Source organism: Leptosomus discolor, chromosome 3 (genome assembly GCF_034619465.1).
Source record: "Leptosomus discolor isolate bLepDis1 chromosome 3, bLepDis1.hap2, whole genome shotgun sequence".
NCBI lineage: Eukaryota > Metazoa > Chordata > Aves > Leptosomiformes > Leptosomidae > Leptosomus > Leptosomus discolor.
Window position 1 is genome coordinate 10,515,042 of NC_141393.1, and position 19,660 is coordinate 10,534,701.

The 19,660-nt window shown below is 58.5% G+C and overlaps 1 protein-coding gene across 2 annotated transcripts in view; it reads left to right on the top strand.

Annotated features, from left to right (window-relative positions):
- AHNAK2 (AHNAK nucleoprotein 2) overlaps positions 1-19,138 on the top strand; it is an 81,769-nt gene extending 62,631 nt beyond the window's left edge. Inside the window, exons 12-18 of one of the 2 annotated variants that reach the window (XM_086462658.1) lie at positions 36-1,085; positions 1,134-1,591; positions 2,666-4,399; positions 4,448-5,477; positions 8,820-9,869; positions 9,918-10,967; positions 13,212-19,138. In XM_086462658.1, coding sequence (XP_086318784.1) covers positions 36-1,085; positions 1,134-1,591; positions 2,666-4,399; positions 4,448-5,477; positions 8,820-9,869; positions 9,918-10,967; positions 13,212-19,138 — 12,299 coding nt within the window. Of the gene's footprint in view, positions 1-35 lie in introns of both variants that reach the window. The other variant, XM_086462656.1, reaches the window with a different exon arrangement.
- Positions 19,139-19,660: the final 522 nt, after the last annotated feature.

Genomic DNA, 19,660 nt, shown 5'->3' on the forward strand with positions numbered 1-19,660 from the left:
CCTCAAAGCCGACGTCCCCGGCGCCAAAACCGAAGGGGCCGGCTGGAAGCTGGAGAAGCCCTCCCTCAAGATGCCCAAAGCTGACATCAAAGCTCCCAAGGTGGACGTCAGCCTCCCGTCCGTCGACGTCACCCTTCCAAAGGCCAGCGTCGACCTGCAGGCGCCCGAGGCGGCCCTCACCCTCGAAGGGGAAGCAAAAGCCCCGGAGAAGGAGGCCGCCAAGACCAAGGACGGCAAGTTCAAGATGCCCAAGTTCGGCATGCCTTCCTTTGGCTGGTCCAGCAGCAGAGAGGCCAAGAGCACCGTGGCCGCTGACGTGGACGTCAGCCTCAAGGAGCCCCAGGCGACGGTGCCCTCGGGAACGGCCGAAGTCGACGTGACCCTGCCCGGGGCCGAGATCCAAGCGCCCGGCGTGGAGGCGGCGGTCGAGACGGCCGCCGGAGGAGACGGCGAGAAAGGCCGATTCAAGATGCCCGACGTCAAGATGCCCAGCGTCAAGCTGCCCAAAGTCAAAGCTCCCCACGTGCAGGTCAGCCTGCCAAAGGCCGAGGTCTCGCTGCCCAAAGCCCAGGCCGAAGTCCCGGAGGGCGAAGCCGCCCTGCAGGGCCCCGACACCGAAGGCGGCCTGGAGGTGGCGGCCGGCAAAGTTGAGGGCGGCGGCATGAAAATACACATGCCGAAAGTCAAGGTGCCCAGCGTGGCCTTCTCCAAGCCCAGCGTCAAGGCTCCCAAACTGGACGCAGACGTCGGCCTGCCCAAAGTCGACGCCAGCCTCCCAGAGGCAGACCTGAAGGCCGGCGCCGGCGACATCAGCGTCGCGGCCCCCGACATCAAGCTGCCCTCCCTCGAAGGCTCCCTCGAGCTCCAGGCGCCCCAGATAGACCTCAAAGTGCCCTCTGCCGAAGGCTCGCTCGACGGCGCCGAGCTGGAAGGCGCGGGCCTGAAAGGGAAGTTCAAGTTGCCCAAGTTCGACAAGCCCAAATTCGGCGTGTCGCCCCCCAGGGCGGAAGGGCCCGAAGGCGAGGTCAGCCTGCCCACGGCAGAGGTCGACCTCCCCTCCGCCACCGCGACGGCCGCAGGGGAGGGCCCCGCGCTGGGCCTCAAAGCCGACGTCCCCGGCGCCAAAACCGAAGGGGCCGGCTGGAAGCTGGAGAAGCCCTCCCTCAAAATGCCCAAAGCTGACATCAAAGCTCCCAAGGTGGACGTCAGCCTCCCGTCCGTCGACGTCACCCTTCCAAAGGCCAGCGTCGACCTGCAGGCGCCCGAGGCGGCCCTCACCCTCGAAGGGGAAGCAAAAGCCCCGGAGAAGGAGGCCGCCAAGACCAAGGACGGCAAGTTCAAGATGCCCAAGTTCGGCATGCCTTCCTTTGGCTGGTCCAGCAGCAGAGAGGCCAAGAGCACCGTGGCCGCTGACGTGGACGTCAGCCTCAAGGAGCCCCAGGCGACGGTGCCCTCGGGAACGGCCGAAGTCGACGTGACCCTGCCCGGGGCCGAGATCCAAGCGCCCGGCGTGGAGGCGGCGGTCGAGACGGCCGCCGGAGGAGACGGCGAGAAAGGCCGATTCAAGATGCCCGACGTCAAGATGCCCAGCGTCAAGCTGCCCAAAGTCAAAGCTCCCCACGTGCAGGTCAGCCTGCCAAAGGCCGAGGTCTCGCTGCCCAAAGCCCAGGCCGAAGTCCCGGAGGGCGAAGCCGCCCTGCAGGGCCCCGACACCGAAGGCGGCCTGGAGGTGGCGGCCGGCAAAGTTGAGGGCGGCGGCATGAAAATACACATGCCGAAAGTCAAGGTGCCCAGCGTGGCCTTCTCCAAGCCCAGCGTCAAGGCTCCCAAACTGGATGCAGACGTCGGCCTGCCCAAAGTCGACGCCAGCCTCCCAGAGGCAGACCTGAAGGCCGGCGCCGGCGACATCAGCGTCGCGGCCCCCGACATCAAGCTGCCCTCCCTCGAAGGCTCCCTCGAGCTCCAGGCGCCCCAGATAGACCTCAAAGTGCCCTCTGCCGAAGGCTCGCTCGACGGCGCCGAGCTGGAAGGCGCGGGCCTGAAAGGGAAGTTCAAGTTGCCCAAGTTCGACAAGCCCAAATTCGGCGTGTCGCCCCCCAGGGCGGAAGGGCCCGAAGGCGAGGTCAGCCTGCCCACGGCAGAGGTCGACCTCCCCTCCGCCACCGCGACGGCCGCAGGGGAGGGCCCCGCGCTGGGCCTCAAAGCCGACGTCCCCGGCGCCAAAACCGAAGGGGCCGGCTGGAAGCTGGAGAAGCCCTCCCTCAAGATGCCCAAAGCTGACATCAAAGCTCCCAAGGTGGACGTCAGCCTCCCGTCCGTCGACGTCACCCTTCCAAAGGCCAGCGTCGACCTGCAGGCGCCCGAGGCGGCCCTCACCCTCGAAGGGGAAGCAAAAGCCCCGGAGAAGGAGGCCGCCAAGACCAAGGACGGCAAGTTCAAGATGCCCAAGTTCGGCATGCCTTCCTTTGGCTGGTCCAGCAGCAGAGAGGCCAAGAGCACCGTGGCCGCTGACGTGGACGTCAGCCTCAAGGAGCCCCAGGCGACGGTGCCCTCGGGAACGGCCGAAGTCGACGTGACCCTGCCCGGGGCCGAGATCCAAGCGCCCGGCGTGGAGGCGGCGGTCGAGACGGCCGCCGGAGGAGACGGCGAGAAAGGCCGATTCAAGATGCCCGACGTCAAGATGCCCAGCGTCAAGCTTCCCAAAGTCAAAGCTCCCCACGTGCAGGTCAGCCTGCCAAAGGCCGAGGTCTCGCTGCCCAAAGCCCAGGCCGAAGTCCCGGAGGGCGAAGCCGCCCTGCAGGGCCCCGACACCGAAGGCGGCCTGGAGGTGGCGGCCGGCAAAGTTGAGGGCGGCGGCATGAAAATACACATGCCGAAAGTCAAGGTGCCCAGCGTGGCCTTCTCCAAGCCCAGCGTCAAGGCTCCCAAACTGGACGCAGACGTCGGCCTGCCCAAAGTCGACGCCAGCCTCCCAGAGGCAGACCTGAAGGCCGGCGCCGGCGACATCAGCGTCGCGGCCCCCGACATCAAGCTGCCCTCCCTCGAAGGCTCCCTCGAGCTCCAGGCGCCCCAGATAGACCTCAAAGTGCCCTCTGCCGAAGGCTCGCTCGACGGCGCCGAGCTGGAAGGCGCGGGCCTGAAAGGGAAGTTCAAGTTGCCCAAGTTCGACAAGCCCAAATTCGGCGTGTCGCCCCCCAGGGCGGAAGGGCCCGAAGGCGAGGTCAGCCTGCCCACGGCAGAGGTCGACCTCCCCTCCGCCACCGCGACGGCCGCAGGGGAGGGCCCCGCGCTGGGCCTCAAAGCCGACGTCCCCGGCGCCAAAACCGAAGGGGCCGGCTGGAAGCTGGAGAAGCCCTCCCTCAAGATGCCCAAAGCTGACATCAAAGCTCCCAAGGTGGACGTCAGCCTCCCGTCCGTCGACGTCACCCTTCCAAAGGCCAGCGTCGACCTGCAGGCGCCCGAGGCGGCCCTCACCCTCGAAGGGGAAGCAAAAGCCCCGGAGAAGGAGGCCGCCAAGACCAAGGACGGCAAGTTCAAGATGCCCAAGTTCGGCATGCCTTCCTTTGGCTGGTCCAGCAGCAGAGAGGCCAAGAGCACCGTGGCCGCTGACGTGGACGTCAGCCTCAAGGAGCCCCAGGCGACGGTGCCCTCGGGAACGGCCGAAGTCGACGTGACCCTGCCCGGGGCCGAGATCCAAGCGCCCGGCGTGGAGGCGGCGGTCGAGACGGCCGCCGGAGGAGACGGCGAGAAAGGCCGATTCAAGATGCCCGACGTCAAGATGCCCAGCGTCAAGCTGCCCAAAGTCAAAGCTCCCCACGTGCAGGTCAGCCTGCCAAAGGCCGAGGTCTCGCTGCCCAAAGCCCAGGCCGAAGTCCCGGAGGGCGAAGCCGCCCTGCAGGGCCCCGACACCGAAGGCGGCCTGGAGGTGGCGGCCGGCAAAGTTGAGGGCGGCGGCATGAAAATACACATGCCGAAAGTCAAGGTGCCCAGCGTGGCCTTCTCCAAGCCCAGCGTCAAGGCTCCCAAACTGGATGCAGACGTCGGCCTGCCCAAAGTCGACGCCAGCCTCCCAGAGGCAGACCTGAAGGCCGGCGCCGGCGACATCAGCGTCGCGGCCCCCGACATCAAGCTGCCCTCCCTCGAAGGCTCCCTCGAGCTCCAGGCGCCCCAGATAGACCTCAAAGTGCCCTCTGCCGAAGGCTCGCTCGACGGCGCCGAGCTGGAAGGCGCGGGCCTGAAAGGGAAGTTCAAGTTGCCCAAGTTCGACAAGCCCAAATTCGGCGTGTCGCCCCCCAGGGCGGAAGGGCCCGAAGGCGAGGTCAGCCTGCCCACGGCAGAGGTCGACCTCCCCTCCGCCACCGCGACGGCCGCAGGGGAGGGCCCCGCGCTGGGCCTCAAAGCCGACGTCCCCGGCGCCAAAACCGAAGGGGCCGGCTGGAAGCTGGAGAAGCCCTCCCTCAAGATGCCCAAAGCTGACATCAAAGCTCCCAAGGTGGACGTCAGCCTCCCGTCCGTCGACGTCACCCTTCCAAAGGCCAGCGTCGACCTGCAGGCGCCCGAGGCGGCCCTCACCCTCGAAGGGGAAGCAAAAGCCCCGGAGAAGGAGGCCGCCAAGACCAAGGACGGCAAGTTCAAGATGCCCAAGTTCGGCATGCCTTCCTTTGGCTGGTCCAGCAGCAGAGAGGCCAAGAGCACCGTGGCCGCTGACGTGGACGTCAGCCTCAAGGAGCCCCAGGCGACGGTGCCCTCGGGAACGGCCGAAGTCGACGTGACCCTGCCCGGGGCCGAGATCCAAGCGCCCGGCGTGGAGGCGGCGGTCGAGACGGCCGCCGGAGGAGACGGCGAGAAAGGCCGATTCAAGATGCCCGACGTCAAGATGCCCAGCGTCAAGCTGCCCAAAGTCAAAGCTCCCCACGTGCAGGTCAGCCTGCCAAAGGCCGAGGTCTCGCTGCCCAAAGCCCAGGCCGAAGTCCCGGAGGGCGAAGCCGCCCTGCAGGGCCCCGACACCGAAGGCGGCCTGGAGGTGGCGGCCGGCAAAGTTGAGGGCGGCGGCATGAAAATACACATGCCGAAAGTCAAGGTGCCCAGCGTGGCCTTCTCCAAGCCCAGCGTCAAGGCTCCCAAACTGGACGCAGACGTCGGCCTGCCCAAAGTCGACGCCAGCCTCCCAGAGGCAGACCTGAAGGCCGGCGCCGGCGACATCAGCGTCGCGGCCCCCGACATCAAGCTGCCCTCCCTCGAAGGCTCCCTCGAGCTCCAGGCGCCCCAGATAGACCTCAAAGTGCCCTCTGCCGAAGGCTCGCTCGACGGCGCCGAGCTGGAAGGCGCGGGCCTGAAAGGGAAGTTCAAGTTGCCCAAGTTCGACAAGCCCAAATTCGGCGTGTCGCCCCCCAGGGCGGAAGGGCCCGAAGGCGAGGTCAGCCTGCCCACGGCAGAGGTCGACCTCCCCTCCGCCACCGCGACGGCCGCAGGGGAGGGCCCCGCGCTGGGCCTCAAAGCCGACGTCCCCGGCGCCAAAACCGAAGGGGCCGGCTGGAAGCTGGAGAAGCCCTCCCTCAAAATGCCCAAAGCTGACATCAAAGCTCCCAAGGTGGACGTCAGCCTCCCGTCCGTCGACGTCACCCTTCCAAAGGCCAGCGTCGACCTGCAGGCGCCCGAGGCGGCCCTCACCCTCGAAGGGGAAGCAAAAGCCCCGGAGAAGGAGGCCGCCAAGACCAAGGACGGCAAGTTCAAGATGCCCAAGTTCGGCATGCCTTCCTTTGGCTGGTCCAGCAGCAGAGAGGCCAAGAGCACCGTGGCCGCTGACGTGGACGTCAGCCTCAAGGAGCCCCAGGCGACGGTGCCCTCGGGAACGGCCGAAGTCGACGTGACCCTGCCCGGGGCCGAGATCCAAGCGCCCGGCGTGGAGGCGGCGGTCGAGACGGCCGCCGGAGGAGACGGCGAGAAAGGCCGATTCAAGATGCCCGACGTCAAGATGCCCAGCGTCAAGCTTCCCAAAGTCAAAGCTCCCCACGTGCAGGTCAGCCTGCCAAAGGCCGAGGTCTCGCTGCCCAAAGCCCAGGCCGAAGTCCCGGAGGGCGAAGCCGCCCTGCAGGGCTTCGACACCGAAGGCGGCCTGGAGGTGGCGGCCGGCAAAGTTGAGGACGGCGGCATGAAAATACACATGCCGAAAGTCAAGGTGCCCAGCGTGGCCTTCTCCAAGCCCAGCGTCAAGGCTCCCAAACTGGACGCAGACGTCGGCCTGCCCAAAGTCGACGCCAGCCTCCCAGAGGCAGACCTGAAGGCCGGCGCCGGCGACATCAGCGTCGCGGCCCCCGACATCAAGCTGCCCTCCCTCGAAGGCTCCCTCGAGCTCCAGGCGCCCCAGATAGACCTCAAAGTGCCCTCTGCCGAAGGCTCGCTCGACGGCGCCGAGCTGGAAGGCGCGGGCCTGAAAGGGAAGTTCAAGTTGCCCAAGTTCGACAAGCCCAAATTCGGCGTGTCGCCCCCCAGGGCGGAAGGGCCCGAAGGCGAGGTCAGCCTGCCCACGGCAGAGGTCGACCTCCCCTCCGCCACCGCGACGGCCGCAGGGGAGGGCCCCGCGCTGGGCCTCAAAGCCGACGTCCCCGGCGCCAAAACCGAAGGGGCCGGCTGGAAGCTGGAGAAGCCCTCCCTCAAGATGCCCAAAGCTGACATCAAAGCTCCCAAGGTGGACGTCAGCCTCCCGTCCGTCGACGTCACCCTTCCAAAGGCCAGCGTCGACCTGCAGGCGCCCGAGGCGGCCCTCACCCTCGAAGGGGAAGCAAAAGCCCCGGAGAAGGAGGCCGCCAAGACCAAGGACGGCAAGTTCAAGATGCCCAAGTTCGGCATGCCTTCCTTTGGCTGGTCCAGCAGCAGAGAGGCCAAGAGCACCGTGGCCGCTGACGTGGACGTCAGCCTCAAGGAGCCCCAGGCGACGGTGCCCTCGGGAACGGCCGAAGTCGACGTGACCCTGCCCGGGGCCGAGATCCAAGCGCCCGGCGTGGAGGCGGCGGTCGAGACGGCCGCCGGAGGAGACGGCGAGAAAGGCCGATTCAAGATGCCCGACGTCAAGATGCCCAGCGTCAAGCTGCCCAAAGTCAAAGCTCCCCACGTGCAGGTCAGCCTGCCAAAGGCCGAGGTCTCGCTGCCCAAAGCCCAGGCCGAAGTCCCGGAGGGCGAAGCCGCCCTGCAGGGCCCCGACACCGAAGGCGGCCTGGAGGTGGCGGCCGGCAAAGTTGAGGGCGGCGGCATGAAAATACACATGCCGAAAGTCAAGGTGCCCAGCGTGGCCTTCTCCAAGCCCAGCGTCAAGGCTCCCAAACTGGACGCAGACGTCGGCCTGCCCAAAGTCGACGCCAGCCTCCCAGAGGCAGACCTGAAGGCCGGCGCCGGCGACATCAGCGTCGCGGCCCCCGACATCAAGCTGCCCTCCCTCGAAGGCTCCCTCGAGCTCCAGGCGCCCCAGATAGACCTCAAAGTGCCCTCTGCCGAAGGCTCGCTCGACGGCGCCGAGCTGGAAGGCGCGGGCCTGAAAGGGAAGTTCAAGTTGCCCAAGTTCGACAAGCCCAAATTCGGCGTGTCGCCCCCCAGGGCGGAAGGGCCCGAAGGCGAGGTCAGCCTGCCCACGGCAGAGGTCGACCTCCCCTCCGCCACCGCGACGGCCGCAGGGGAGGGCCCCGCGCTGGGCCTCAAAGCCGACGTCCCCGGCGCCAAAACCGAAGGGGCCGGCTGGAAGCTGGAGAAGCCCTCCCTCAAGATGCCCAAAGCTGACATCAAAGCTCCCAAGGTGGACGTCAGCCTCCCGTCCGTCGACGTCACCCTTCCAAAGGCCAGCGTCGACCTGCAGGCGCCCGAGGCGGCCCTCACCCTCGAAGGGGAAGCAAAAGCCCCGGAGAAGGAGGCCGCCAAGACCAAGGACGGCAAGTTCAAGATGCCCAAGTTCGGCATGCCTTCCTTTGGCTGGTCCAGCAGCAGAGAGGCCAAGAGCACCGTGGCCGCTGACGTGGACGTCAGCCTCAAGGAGCCCCAGGCGACGGTGCCCTCGGGAACGGCCGAAGTCGACGTGACCCTGCCCGGGGCCGAGATCCAAGCGCCCGGCGTGGAGGCGGCGGTCGAGACGGCCGCCGGAGGAGACGGCGAGAAAGGCCGATTCAAGATGCCCGACGTCAAGATGCCCAGCGTCAAGCTGCCCAAAGTCAAAGCTCCCCACGTGCAGGTCAGCCTGCCAAAGGCCGAGGTCTCGCTGCCCAAAGCCCAGGCCGAAGTCCCGGAGGGCGAAGCCGCCCTGCAGGGCCCCGACACCGAAGGCGGCCTGGAGGTGGCGGCCGGCAAAGTTGAGGGCGGCGGCATGAAAATACACATGCCGAAAGTCAAGGTGCCCAGCGTGGCCTTCTCCAAGCCCAGCGTCAAGGCTCCCAAACTGGACGCAGACGTCGGCCTGCCCAAAGTCGACGCCAGCCTCCCAGAGGCAGACCTGAAGGCCGGCGCCGGCGACATCAGCGTCGCGGCCCCCGACATCAAGCTGCCCTCCCTCGAAGGCTCCCTCGAGCTCCAGGCGCCCCAGATAGACCTCAAAGTGCCCTCTGCCGAAGGCTCGCTCGACGGCGCCGAGCTGGAAGGCGCGGGCCTGAAAGGGAAGTTCAAGTTGCCCAAGTTCGACAAGCCCAAATTCGGCGTGTCGCCCCCCAGGGCGGAAGGGCCCGAAGGCGAGGTCAGCCTGCCCACGGCAGAGGTCGACCTCCCCTCCGCCACCGCGACGGCCGCAGGGGAGGGCCCCGCGCTGGGCCTCAAAGCCGACGTCCCCGGCGCCAAAACCGAAGGGGCCGGCTGGAAGCTGGAGAAGCCCTCCCTCAAAATGCCCAAAGCTGACATCAAAGCTCCCAAGGTGGACGTCAGCCTCCCGTCCGTCGACGTCACCCTTCCAAAGGCCAGCGTCGACCTGCAGGCGCCCGAGGCGGCCCTCACCCTCGAAGGGGAAGCAAAAGCCCCGGAGAAGGAGGCCGCCAAGACCAAGGACGGCAAGTTCAAGATGCCCAAGTTCGGCATGCCTTCCTTTGGCTGGTCCAGCAGCAGAGAGGCCAAGAGCACCGTGGCCGCTGACGTGGACGTCAGCCTCAAGGAGCCCCAGGCGACGGTGCCCTCGGGAACGGCCGAAGTCGACGTGACCCTGCCCGGGGCCGAGATCCAAGCGCCCGGCGTGGAGGCGGCGGTCGAGACGGCCGCCGGAGGAGACGGCGAGAAAGGCCGATTCAAGATGCCCGACGTCAAGATGCCCAGCGTCAAGCTGCCCAAAGTCAAAGCTCCCCACGTGCAGGTCAGCCTGCCAAAGGCCGAGGTCTCGCTGCCCAAAGCCCAGGCCGAAGTCCCGGAGGGCGAAGCCGCCCTGCAGGGCCCCGACACCGAAGGCGGCCTGGAGGTGGCGGCCGGCAAAGTTGAGGGCGGCGGCATGAAAATACACATGCCGAAAGTCAAGGTGCCCAGCGTGGCCTTCTCCAAGCCCAGCGTCAAGGCTCCCAAACTGGACGCAGACGTCGGCCTGCCCAAAGTCGACGCCAGCCTCCCAGAGGCAGACCTGAAGGCCGGCACCGGCGACATCAGCGTCGCGGCCCCCGACATCAAGCTGCCCTCCCTCGAAGGCTCCCTCGAGCTCCAGGCGCCCCAGATAGACCTCAAAGTGCCCTCTGCCGAAGGCTCGCTCGACGGCGCCGAGCTGGAAGGCGCGGGCCTGAAAGGGAAGTTCAAGTTGCCCAAGTTCGACAAGCCCAAATTCGGCGTGTCGCCCCCCAGGGCGGAAGGGCCCGAAGGCGAGGTCAGCCTGCCCACGGCAGAGGTCGACCTCCCCTCCGCCACCGCGACGGCCGCAGGGGAGGGCCCCGCGCTGGGCCTCAAAGCCGACGTCCCCGGCGCCAAAACCGAAGGGGCCGGCTGGAAGCTGGAGAAGCCCTCCCTCAAGATGCCCAAAGCTGACATCAAAGCTCCCAAGGTGGACGTCAGCCTCCCGTCCGTCGACGTCACCCTTCCAAAGGCCAGCGTCGACCTGCAGGCGCCCGAGGCGGCCCTCACCCTCGAAGGGGAAGCAAAAGCCCCGGAGAAGGAGGCCGCCAAGACCAAGGACGGCAAGTTCAAGATGCCCAAGTTCGGCATGCCTTCCTTTGGCTGGTCCAGCAGCAGAGAGGCCAAGAGCACCGTGGCCGCTGACGTGGACGTCAGCCTCAAGGAGCCCCAGGCGACGGTGCCCTCGGGAACGGCCGAAGTCGACGTGACCCTGCCCGGGGCCGAGATCCAAGCGCCCGGCGTGGAGGCGGCGGTCGAGACGGCCGCCGGAGGAGACGGCGAGAAAGGCCGATTCAAGATGCCCGACGTCAAGATGCCCAGCGTCAAGCTGCCCAAAGTCAAAGCTCCCCACGTGCAGGTCAGCCTGCCAAAGGCCGAGGTCTCGCTGCCCAAAGCCCAGGCCGAAGTCCCGGAGGGCGAAGCCGCCCTGCAGGGCCCCGACACCGAAGGCGGCCTGGAGGTGGCGGCCGGCAAAGTTGAGGGCGGCGGCATGAAAATACACATGCCGAAAGTCAAGGTGCCCAGCGTGGCCTTCTCCAAGCCCAGCGTCAAGGCTCCCAAACTGGACGCAGACGTCGGCCTGCCCAAAGTCGACGCCAGCCTCCCAGAGGCAGACCTGAAGGCCGGCACCGGCGACATCAGCGTCGCGGCCCCCGACATCAAGCTGCCCTCCCTCGAAGGCTCCCTCGAGCTCCAGGCGCCCCAGATAGACCTCAAAGTGCCCTCTGCCGAAGGCTCGCTCGACGGCGCCGAGCTGGAAGGCGCGGGCCTGAAAGGGAAGTTCAAGTTGCCCAAGTTCGACAAGCCCAAATTCGGCGTGTCGCCCCCCAGGGCGGAAGGGCCCGAAGGCGAGGTCAGCCTGCCCACGGCAGAGGTCGACCTCCCCTCCGCCACCGCGACGGCCGCAGGGGAGGGCCCCGCGCTGGGCCTCAAAGCCGACGTCCCCGGCGCCAAAACCGAAGGGGCCGGCTGGAAGCTGGAGAAGCCCTCCCTCAAGATGCCCAAAGCTGACATCAAAGCTCCCAAGGTGGACGTCAGCCTCCCGTCCGTCGACGTCACCCTTCCAAAGGCCAGCGTCGACCTGCAGGCGCCCGAGGCGGCCCTCACCCTCGAAGGGGAAGCAAAAGCCCCGGAGAAGGAGGCCGCCAAGACCAAGGACGGCAAGTTCAAGATGCCCAAGTTCGGCATGCCTTCCTTTGGCTGGTCCAGCAGCAGAGAGGCCAAGAGCACCGTGGCCGCTGACGTGGACGTCAGCCTCAAGGAGCCCCAGGCGACGGTGCCCTCGGGAACGGCCGAAGTCGACGTGACCCTGCCCGGGGCCGAGATCCAAGCGCCCGGCGTGGAGGCGGCGGTCGAGACGGCCGCCGGAGGAGACGGCGAGAAAGGCCGATTCAAGATGCCCGACGTCAAGATGCCCAGCGTCAAGCTGCCCAAAGTCAAAGCTCCCCACGTGCAGGTCAGCCTGCCAAAGGCCGAGGTCTCGCTGCCCAAAGCCCAGGCCGAAGTCCCGGAGGGCGAAGCCGCCCTGCAGGGCCCCGACACCGAAGGCGGCCTGGAGGTGGCGGCCGGCAAAGTTGAGGGCGGCGGCATGAAAATACACATGCCGAAAGTCAAGGTGCCCAGCGTGGCCTTCTCCAAGCCCAGCGTCAAGGCTCCCAAACTGGACGCAGACGTCGGCCTGCCCAAAGTCGACGCCAGCCTCCCAGAGGCAGACCTGAAGGCCGGCGCCGGCGACATCAGCGTCGCGGCCCCCGACATCAAGCTGCCCTCCCTCGAAGGCTCCCTCGAGCTCCAGGCGCCCCAGATAGACCTCAAAGTGCCCTCTGCCGAAGGCTCGCTCGACGGCGCCGAGCTGGAAGGCGCGGGCCTGAAAGGGAAGTTCAAGTTGCCCAAGTTCGACAAGCCCAAATTCGGCGTGTCGCCCCCCAGGGCGGAAGGGCCCGAAGGCGAGGTCAGCCTGCCCACGGCAGAGGTCGACCTCCCCTCCGCCACCGCGACGGCCGCAGGGGAGGGCCCCGCGCTGGGCCTCAAAGCCGACGTCCCCGGCGCCAAAACCGAAGGGGCCGGCTGGAAGCTGGAGAAGCCCTCCCTCAAAATGCCCAAAGCTGACATCAAAGCTCCCAAGGTGGACGTCAGCCTCCCGTCCGTCGACGTCACCCTTCCAAAGGCCAGCGTCGACCTGCAGGCGCCCGAGGCGGCCCTCACCCTCGAAGGGGAAGCAAAAGCCCCGGAGAAGGAGGCCGCCAAGACCAAGGACGGCAAGTTCAAGATGCCCAAGTTCGGCATGCCTTCCTTTGGCTGGTCCAGCAGCAGAGAGGCCAAGAGCACCGTGGCCGCTGACGTGGACGTCAGCCTCAAGGAGCCCCAGGCGACGGTGCCCTCGGGAACGGCCGAAGTCGACGTGACCCTGCCCGGGGCCGAGATCCAAGCGCCCGGCGTGGAGGCGGCGGTCGAGACGGCCGCCGGAGGAGACGGCGAGAAAGGCCGATTCAAGATGCCCGACGTCAAGATGCCCAGCGTCAAGCTGCCCAAAGTCAAAGCTCCCCACGTGCAGGTCAGCCTGCCAAAGGCCGAGGTCTCGCTGCCCAAAGCCCAGGCCGAAGTCCCGGAGGGCGAAGCCGCCCTGCAGGGCCCCGACACCGAAGGCGGCCTGGAGGTGGCGGCCGGCAAAGTTGAGGGCGGCGGCATGAAAATACACATGCCGAAAGTCAAGGTGCCCAGCGTGGCCTTCTCCAAGCCCAGCGTCAAGGCTCCCAAACTGGACGCAGACGTCGGCCTGCCCAAAGTCGACGCCAGCCTCCCAGAGGCAGACCTGAAGGCCGGCGCCGGCGACATCAGCGTCGCGGCCCCCGACATCAAGCTGCCCTCCCTCGAAGGCTCCCTCGAGCTCCAGGCGCCCCAGATAGACCTCAAAGTGCCCTCTGCCGAAGGCTCGCTCGACGGCGCCGAGCTGGAAGGCGCGGGCCTGAAAGGGAAGTTCAAGTTGCCCAAGTTCGACAAGCCCAAATTCGGCGTGTCGCCCCCCAGGGCGGAAGGGCCCGAAGGCGAGGTCAGCCTGCCCACGGCAGAGGTCGACCTCCCCTCCGCCACCGCGACGGCCGCAGGGGAGGGCCCCGCGCTGGGCCTCAAAGCCGACGTCCCTGGCGCCAAAACCGAAGGGGCCGGCTGGAAGCTGGAGAAGCCCTCCCTCAAAATGCCCAAAGCTGACATCAAAGCTCCCAAGGTGGACGTCAGCCTCCCGTCCGTCGACGTCACCCTTCCAAAGGCCAGCGTCGACCTGCAGGCGCCCGAGGCGGCCCTCACCCTCGAAGGGGAAGCAAAAGCCCCGGAGAAGGAGGCCGCCAAGACCAAGGACGGCAAGTTCAAGATGCCCAAGTTCGGCATGCCTTCCTTTGGCTGGTCCAGCAGCAGAGAGGCCAAGAGCACCGTGGCCGCTGACGTGGACGTCAGCCTCAAGGAGCCCCAGGCGACGGTGCCCTCGGGAACGGCCGAAGTCGACGTGACCCTGCCCGGGGCCGAGATCCAAGCACCGTCTTTTGATGTTGTCATTGATTCGTCTTCTCTTAAAGAGGATATTGTTGGAAAAGATAAAAGTTCTCTCTTTAGAATGCCTAAGGTTTCCCTTTCTAAGAGTTCTAAACCTCAGACACACAGTAAATCCGTAGTTGAAATTTCCGTGTCAGAAGATCTTTGTTATTCTGTAACGGAAGAAACTCCTGCTGTTATTTCAGGCAGTGTCGGATCTAAACTCACTGATACTAAGGGAGACAGTGGTTCTAAATATACTAAATTCAGAATTCCTAGCTTGGGTTTCTCGAAGGTTGATATTGGTTCTTCTAAAATCGAGCTGGATTCCCCATTACCAAAAGGGGATATTACTCTTACTAAATATCAAATTAATCTAGCAGAATATGAGTCAAAAATATCACCTCTTGCTGACAAGAATCTTTCAGTAACAGATGCTGAAATTTCAAAAGAATATGTTTCTTTGGAGCAAAGAAGTCTGAAGCCAGGAATAAAAACACCAGCTGATGAAATATCTGCGGTTGGCACAGAGTTTACAGTTAAAATTCCTAAATTCCGAAAACCAAAATTTGGAATTTCTTGGTCAAAAGGAAAACCATTAGAAAGTGACATTGTTTCCAAAGTGGAATCTGAAATTTCAAAGGGAAGAATAACACCTGGTATGACTGATATTGATACTGAACAACCAGCTCAGATCTCTGATGCTGAATTAATTGTAACGATGCACAGGCCTTCACCTGAAGTTACACTCAATGCACCAACGCTGGATGTCAGTCTCCCATCAATGGAACTTACCATGCCAAAATTAGAAATCCATGGCCCAGATTTAGATGGCAAGGCAGAACAGGAAGTAGTTTCAGGAGAAAAGGACACTGAGGAGAAAGAAAACACATTTAAAACATCAAAATTCAAACTGCCTTCATTTAGTTGGTCACCAAAGAAAGAAGGTGTTGCTCCTTCTGAAGTTGAGGGACATATGGAAGAACCCACTTTGTCTACTTTATCTGGGGACACAGAATCTGAATTAACATTTCCTACCCCTGAGAATCAATACCTTCATGCAGAATTTGATACATCAACAGAAAAAGATGGTGAAAAGGGCAGAAGCAGGAGGTCTCAATTTATTGTGCCAAAGATTTCATTCCCTAAAATTAAGGGTCAAAAAGTCCAGGTCTCTCTGCCCATACTGGAAACTGATGTTTCTGGTCCCAAACAAGAAAAAGAAGGTGTTTCAGTACAGAAATCTGAGAAAATAAGTAGTGGAGAAGGAGCAGGAATGGGTATAAAAATGCCAAAAGTTACAGTCCCAACTTTGGAATTTTCCAAACCAGAAATCACAGCTCCAAAAATAGAGATGGACATTAGCATGCCTACAGGTGAGGTCATACTTCCTACATGTGAAGAAGATGACCTGGTATCGAAATCAGCTGCTGCTAATGCCAGCCTCTCCACCTCAGATACTAAGATGATAACTGAAGGCTCCCTTGAGGTGAAGAGTCCTGACACAAGAGCTGGAAGAAAATCAAGTGAAATTGCTGTGAGTGATGTAGAAATAAAAATTGAAGGTCCTGAAGGGAAAACAAAAATGTCTAAATTCCAAATGCCAAAGTTTGGAATTACACATTCTAAAGGGAAAGGGTCAGAAAAGGAGGCCAGCCAAACCAAATCAGAAGTCAAGGTTCCCCAAATAAAAGCAACGGTAGAAATAGCTGACATTGCTGTTGAAGCACCAAATTTGAAGGTGGAATGTGGTACAGGTACAGAAACTCACAGCCCTGAAGTCCAAATGACCAAAGCTGACAATAAGGTATTAGAGGCTGACATTCACCTCCCATCAGTTGACATTTCTTTTCCCAAAACAGACAGTGATATTCAGGATCCAGATGCAGCACTTAAAATCAAAGGAGAAATAAAGGAAGATGGAGATGGAGAAGAGAAAGAAGGACACTTCAAGATGCCAAAATTCAAACTTCCATCCTTCAGTTGGTCACCAAAGAAGGAAGCAAGTGTTAAACCAGATTCTGGAGTAAATTTGGAAGATCAGAAAATTGCTGTAAAGTCAAACAAAATAGACACAGAAGTGAGAGGAACTGCAACTGAAGATAAAGGTACTGGGCCAGCCCTTGATCTGGAAATATCTGCAGGGAAAGTTGAACAAAAAAGTACAGTTAAAAAGCCTCAATTTGTCATGCCCAAAATTTCACTCTCCAAGATCAAGGTTCCCAAATCTCAGATGCATTCACCAAAAGCTGAAGCTGATGCTACTGTTCCTAAAACAGAAGGAGAGGGTGATGATTCAATACAAATACCTGATATAGAAAGAAGTCATTACGAAAGGAGAGAAGGGGCACAAATAAGCATAAAACTGGCTGATGTTAAGATCCCCACTCTGGAGTCTTCCAAAATTGAAACTGGAGCCCCCAAAAGTGAAATGGGAGTCAGCTCAGCAAAGGCTGATGCTGCTTTGCCTCTGTCAGAAGGGAGTTTTCAACAGGTTGTCCTAAAATCAAGTTCTACCGATGAAGATACCATTCAAAAAACAGGTATTAAGTTCCCCAAAGGAGAAGCTTCAATTGAACTGAGGGGCTCTGAAATAGCAACAGAAAGCTCAGCAGTTGTGGATGGAAGAAAGATGAAATTCGAAGGTCCTGAAGGGAAGATTAAAATTCCCAAATTCCAGAAGTCAAAGTTTGGAATCTCCTTAACAAAAGGGAAAGGCCCAGAGACAGAGATCAGCTCTCCAAAAATAGAAGCTGAGCTACCCCAGCTAAAAGTGACAAAGGAAATTGCTGACATTGCTGTGAGAGTTCCAGCATCAGAACTCACATCTGATATGTCAGATCCTGGAGTAGGTGTTTGTAAGATAAAAACACCCCAAAGTCTGACAGCTGGCATTGAAGCCTCAAAGATAGACATAAGCCCCGAGTCAGTGTCTAAACCAACGGCAGAGGGAGCTATGGAGAGCCTTGAGGAGAAAGAAATCAAATTAAAAGAAGAACATGAAAAAAAAGCTGAAGAAGTTCAGATTGAAGAACATCAGGGATGGTTTAAAATGCCAAAATTCAGAATACCTGCATTTAGCAGGACGTCCTTAAAGGAAAAAAAAGGTGATGCTGATATTGAAAGAAGTATGGAAAAAGCTCATGCAGGCATTCCCTCTGCCGAAGTACAAACTGAAACAAGTATTCCTGAAAATGCCTTCTCATTACCACACACAGTTGCTAAAATTACTATTGGAAAAGAAGGGATTCCAAAATTAGGAGATTCTGTAAAGAGTTCTGATGTTAGCTTGTCAAAGATGGAAGGAGATATTTCGTTATCCACCAAAAGAACAGATAGTAGCATGAATATTCCAAAAAATGAAACTTATGCAGACATAGTTAAGCACGGTGCTGAAGTACAAAAACTGCGTACTTCAGAATTCACAGTGTCTTCAGCAGAATTGTCTAAATCATATCTAAGTGCTTCAGAAATTGAAAAAGAGAACAGTTTAACAAATAGCTTTCCTACGTGTGCTCTGACTCTTCAAGAGTATAAAGTTGAACCACAGGATATAGAAGTCCCAAAGGCAGAAAGTTGCACTAAGTTAGAGACTTCAGGAATAGGATGTAGACTATCATCAGCTGAAATTACTCTGGATGCAACACAGGAGAAAATAGATGTTAGTCTTCCAAAGGAAGAGCTAGATATTAAAAATCAAGAGGCAGCAAATAAAAAACAAAAGATAAAGGGTGAGATGAAAATTATAGGAAAAGGCAGTGAAGGAAGTGAATTAAAAATGCCTACATGTGAATCGTCTACAACAAAGGGATCAGAAGATGGTGTTTATGTTACAGCTAAGCTGGAAGATGTAAAGGTAGAGGTTCCAGGAGTGAAGATGGATGTTAAAATTGCCAGAGTAGATCCTGAAATGAAATTTCAAATGAAAAGTGTTGAAAAGGACATGTCTGCTGGAGTGGAAGTGCAAGTAGAAGACAGACCAGAAACAAGTAAAATTAAAACATACAAGTTTAAGATTCCAAGGTTGGGACTATTGCATTCAGAAGTGAAGGGTTTTGAAGATGATATCAATTTGCCAAAGTCAGAAGCTGATTCAGTATCTAAAACTGAAATAGGCACAGCAGAAATGCAGTTTCAAAAATCAGAAGGATCTATTGGCCTGAAAAGTCCAGCTCTAGCTCATGTGGAAGCACCTGCCAGAATAACAGTGGAAACAGTGGACAAATCACAAGGTGGCCCAGAAGTAAATATAAAAATTCCCAAACTAAAAATACCAAGATTCACTTTCAAAGCTCTCCCAACTGAAGCTGATATTTCAGTGTCAAAAGTAGTAACAGATCCAAAGGGATCTAGTACTGACATTGAAATAGTGCAACTGCAAGCAAGCTCTGCTATCCCTGGACAAACACCAGATGCTCTGGAGGGTGATATTCAAAAAGCAAAAAGCAAAATTCTAACACTGACTGAACCTGACATTAAAACAGCAGAGATGACTACAACCATAGAGTCCTCCCTTTCAAATATAGGGCAAGACATTCATTGGTCATATGTAGAGGGTCAAGAAGTAAGTGAGAAAGTAGAACCTGAACATGTTGCTATTGAAAGGTGTGAGATTTACACTACTGAAATACTGAAAGAATCAGAGATTCTCTCATCAGAAGTCAAAACTGCTACGTTGGGATTCTCATTGCTCAAGGTGAAGATGCCTGAATCACATAGCAATTTAGAAGTGCTAGTCCAGCAGCCATCTTCAACAGAAGATGTATCAGTGAGCAAACCTACATATGCTGATGAAAGCTTCAGAGCAGCAGCACAGAGGACTGGCAGTGCTGAGCTTAAACTACCTGAAAAACCACAGAGTGAGAGTGAGGGATGTAGTGGAGAAGTAAGTTTGCCCAAGCTAAAAACATTTGCTGCTGAAGCAAAGCCTTCCAGTAAACTTGAAGGGAGTCTTCTCAATAAGTCACCAGAGGGAATAACTGCAGGTCCTTTCTCTAAAGATGAGGATGTAGCTGAAGCACTAGAAGATGAAGAAAAAGACATAACCAATGAAAAAGAAAAGACTGACAGTAAAAGATCTCCTGGAAGATTCAAATTTTGGCTTCCAAATATTGGCTTTTCATCTTCTGGTGATGAAACAAGCACAGATTCAAAAACAGAAGTAAAAAAATCAGTTCCAGAAGATGTGAAACCTGCTGACACATCAGATACTGATTCTGCTAAGCAAACTGAAAAAACCGGATGGTTTCGATTTCCCAAACTTGGTTTCACATCTCCTTCCAAAAAGCCTAAGTCTGTTGACAAAGAAGAGATGGGTCATAAAGAGGGAATAATCTCAGACGAAGAAAGCCCATCAGATAAGCCTGATGTATTTTTTGATGCACAGGAAAGCTTATCACCTAAAGAAACAACAGAGGGTGAAAAAGTTGAAATTGATGGGGCCTCATCCAGTGTTCCAGTTTCTGGAACTATCGTGACATCTTCAGCAAGAACTGAACTAATCTTGTTGGAGGAAGAAAAAGATAGTCGATCTAATATTCCTGGAGATACAACCAAATGAAGATTGTCTTTTCTCAATCCTCAATGAAAATAAAATAATCTACATGTACAGAAGCAATGTTTTCTTAATTTTCTAGTAAGTGAAAATTAAACAAAACCCAAAGCTGATATTCGTGAAAACAGTTGAACAGAATTTACCACATTTAAATGTTCAAGTACATGGATGTGCTATACTGTGCACTAAAACACTGATTTCTTCAAATCTGTCCCAAAGGCAACAATTACTGCAGCTACAGAGGAGCCCATAGTTTTAGCAAAGTCTGAAAAGATATCTGAACCTTGAAAGTAAACCATTGAAAGGCTTGATGATAGCGAAAAGCCTTGTTAATTAGACTTCTCAAAAACATACTGATTATGTTTAAATTATAGATTATTTCCAGAATGGAGTATAAATTAGTGCTACGAGAACTATACTTACCTGTTTAGATTTTGGCATTTTCTGACCTACTTTTGTTTTCTTATTACAATATTTTTCTTTATTTCAGCTAAGGTAATATGTATATTCTACAAACATTTTAAAATG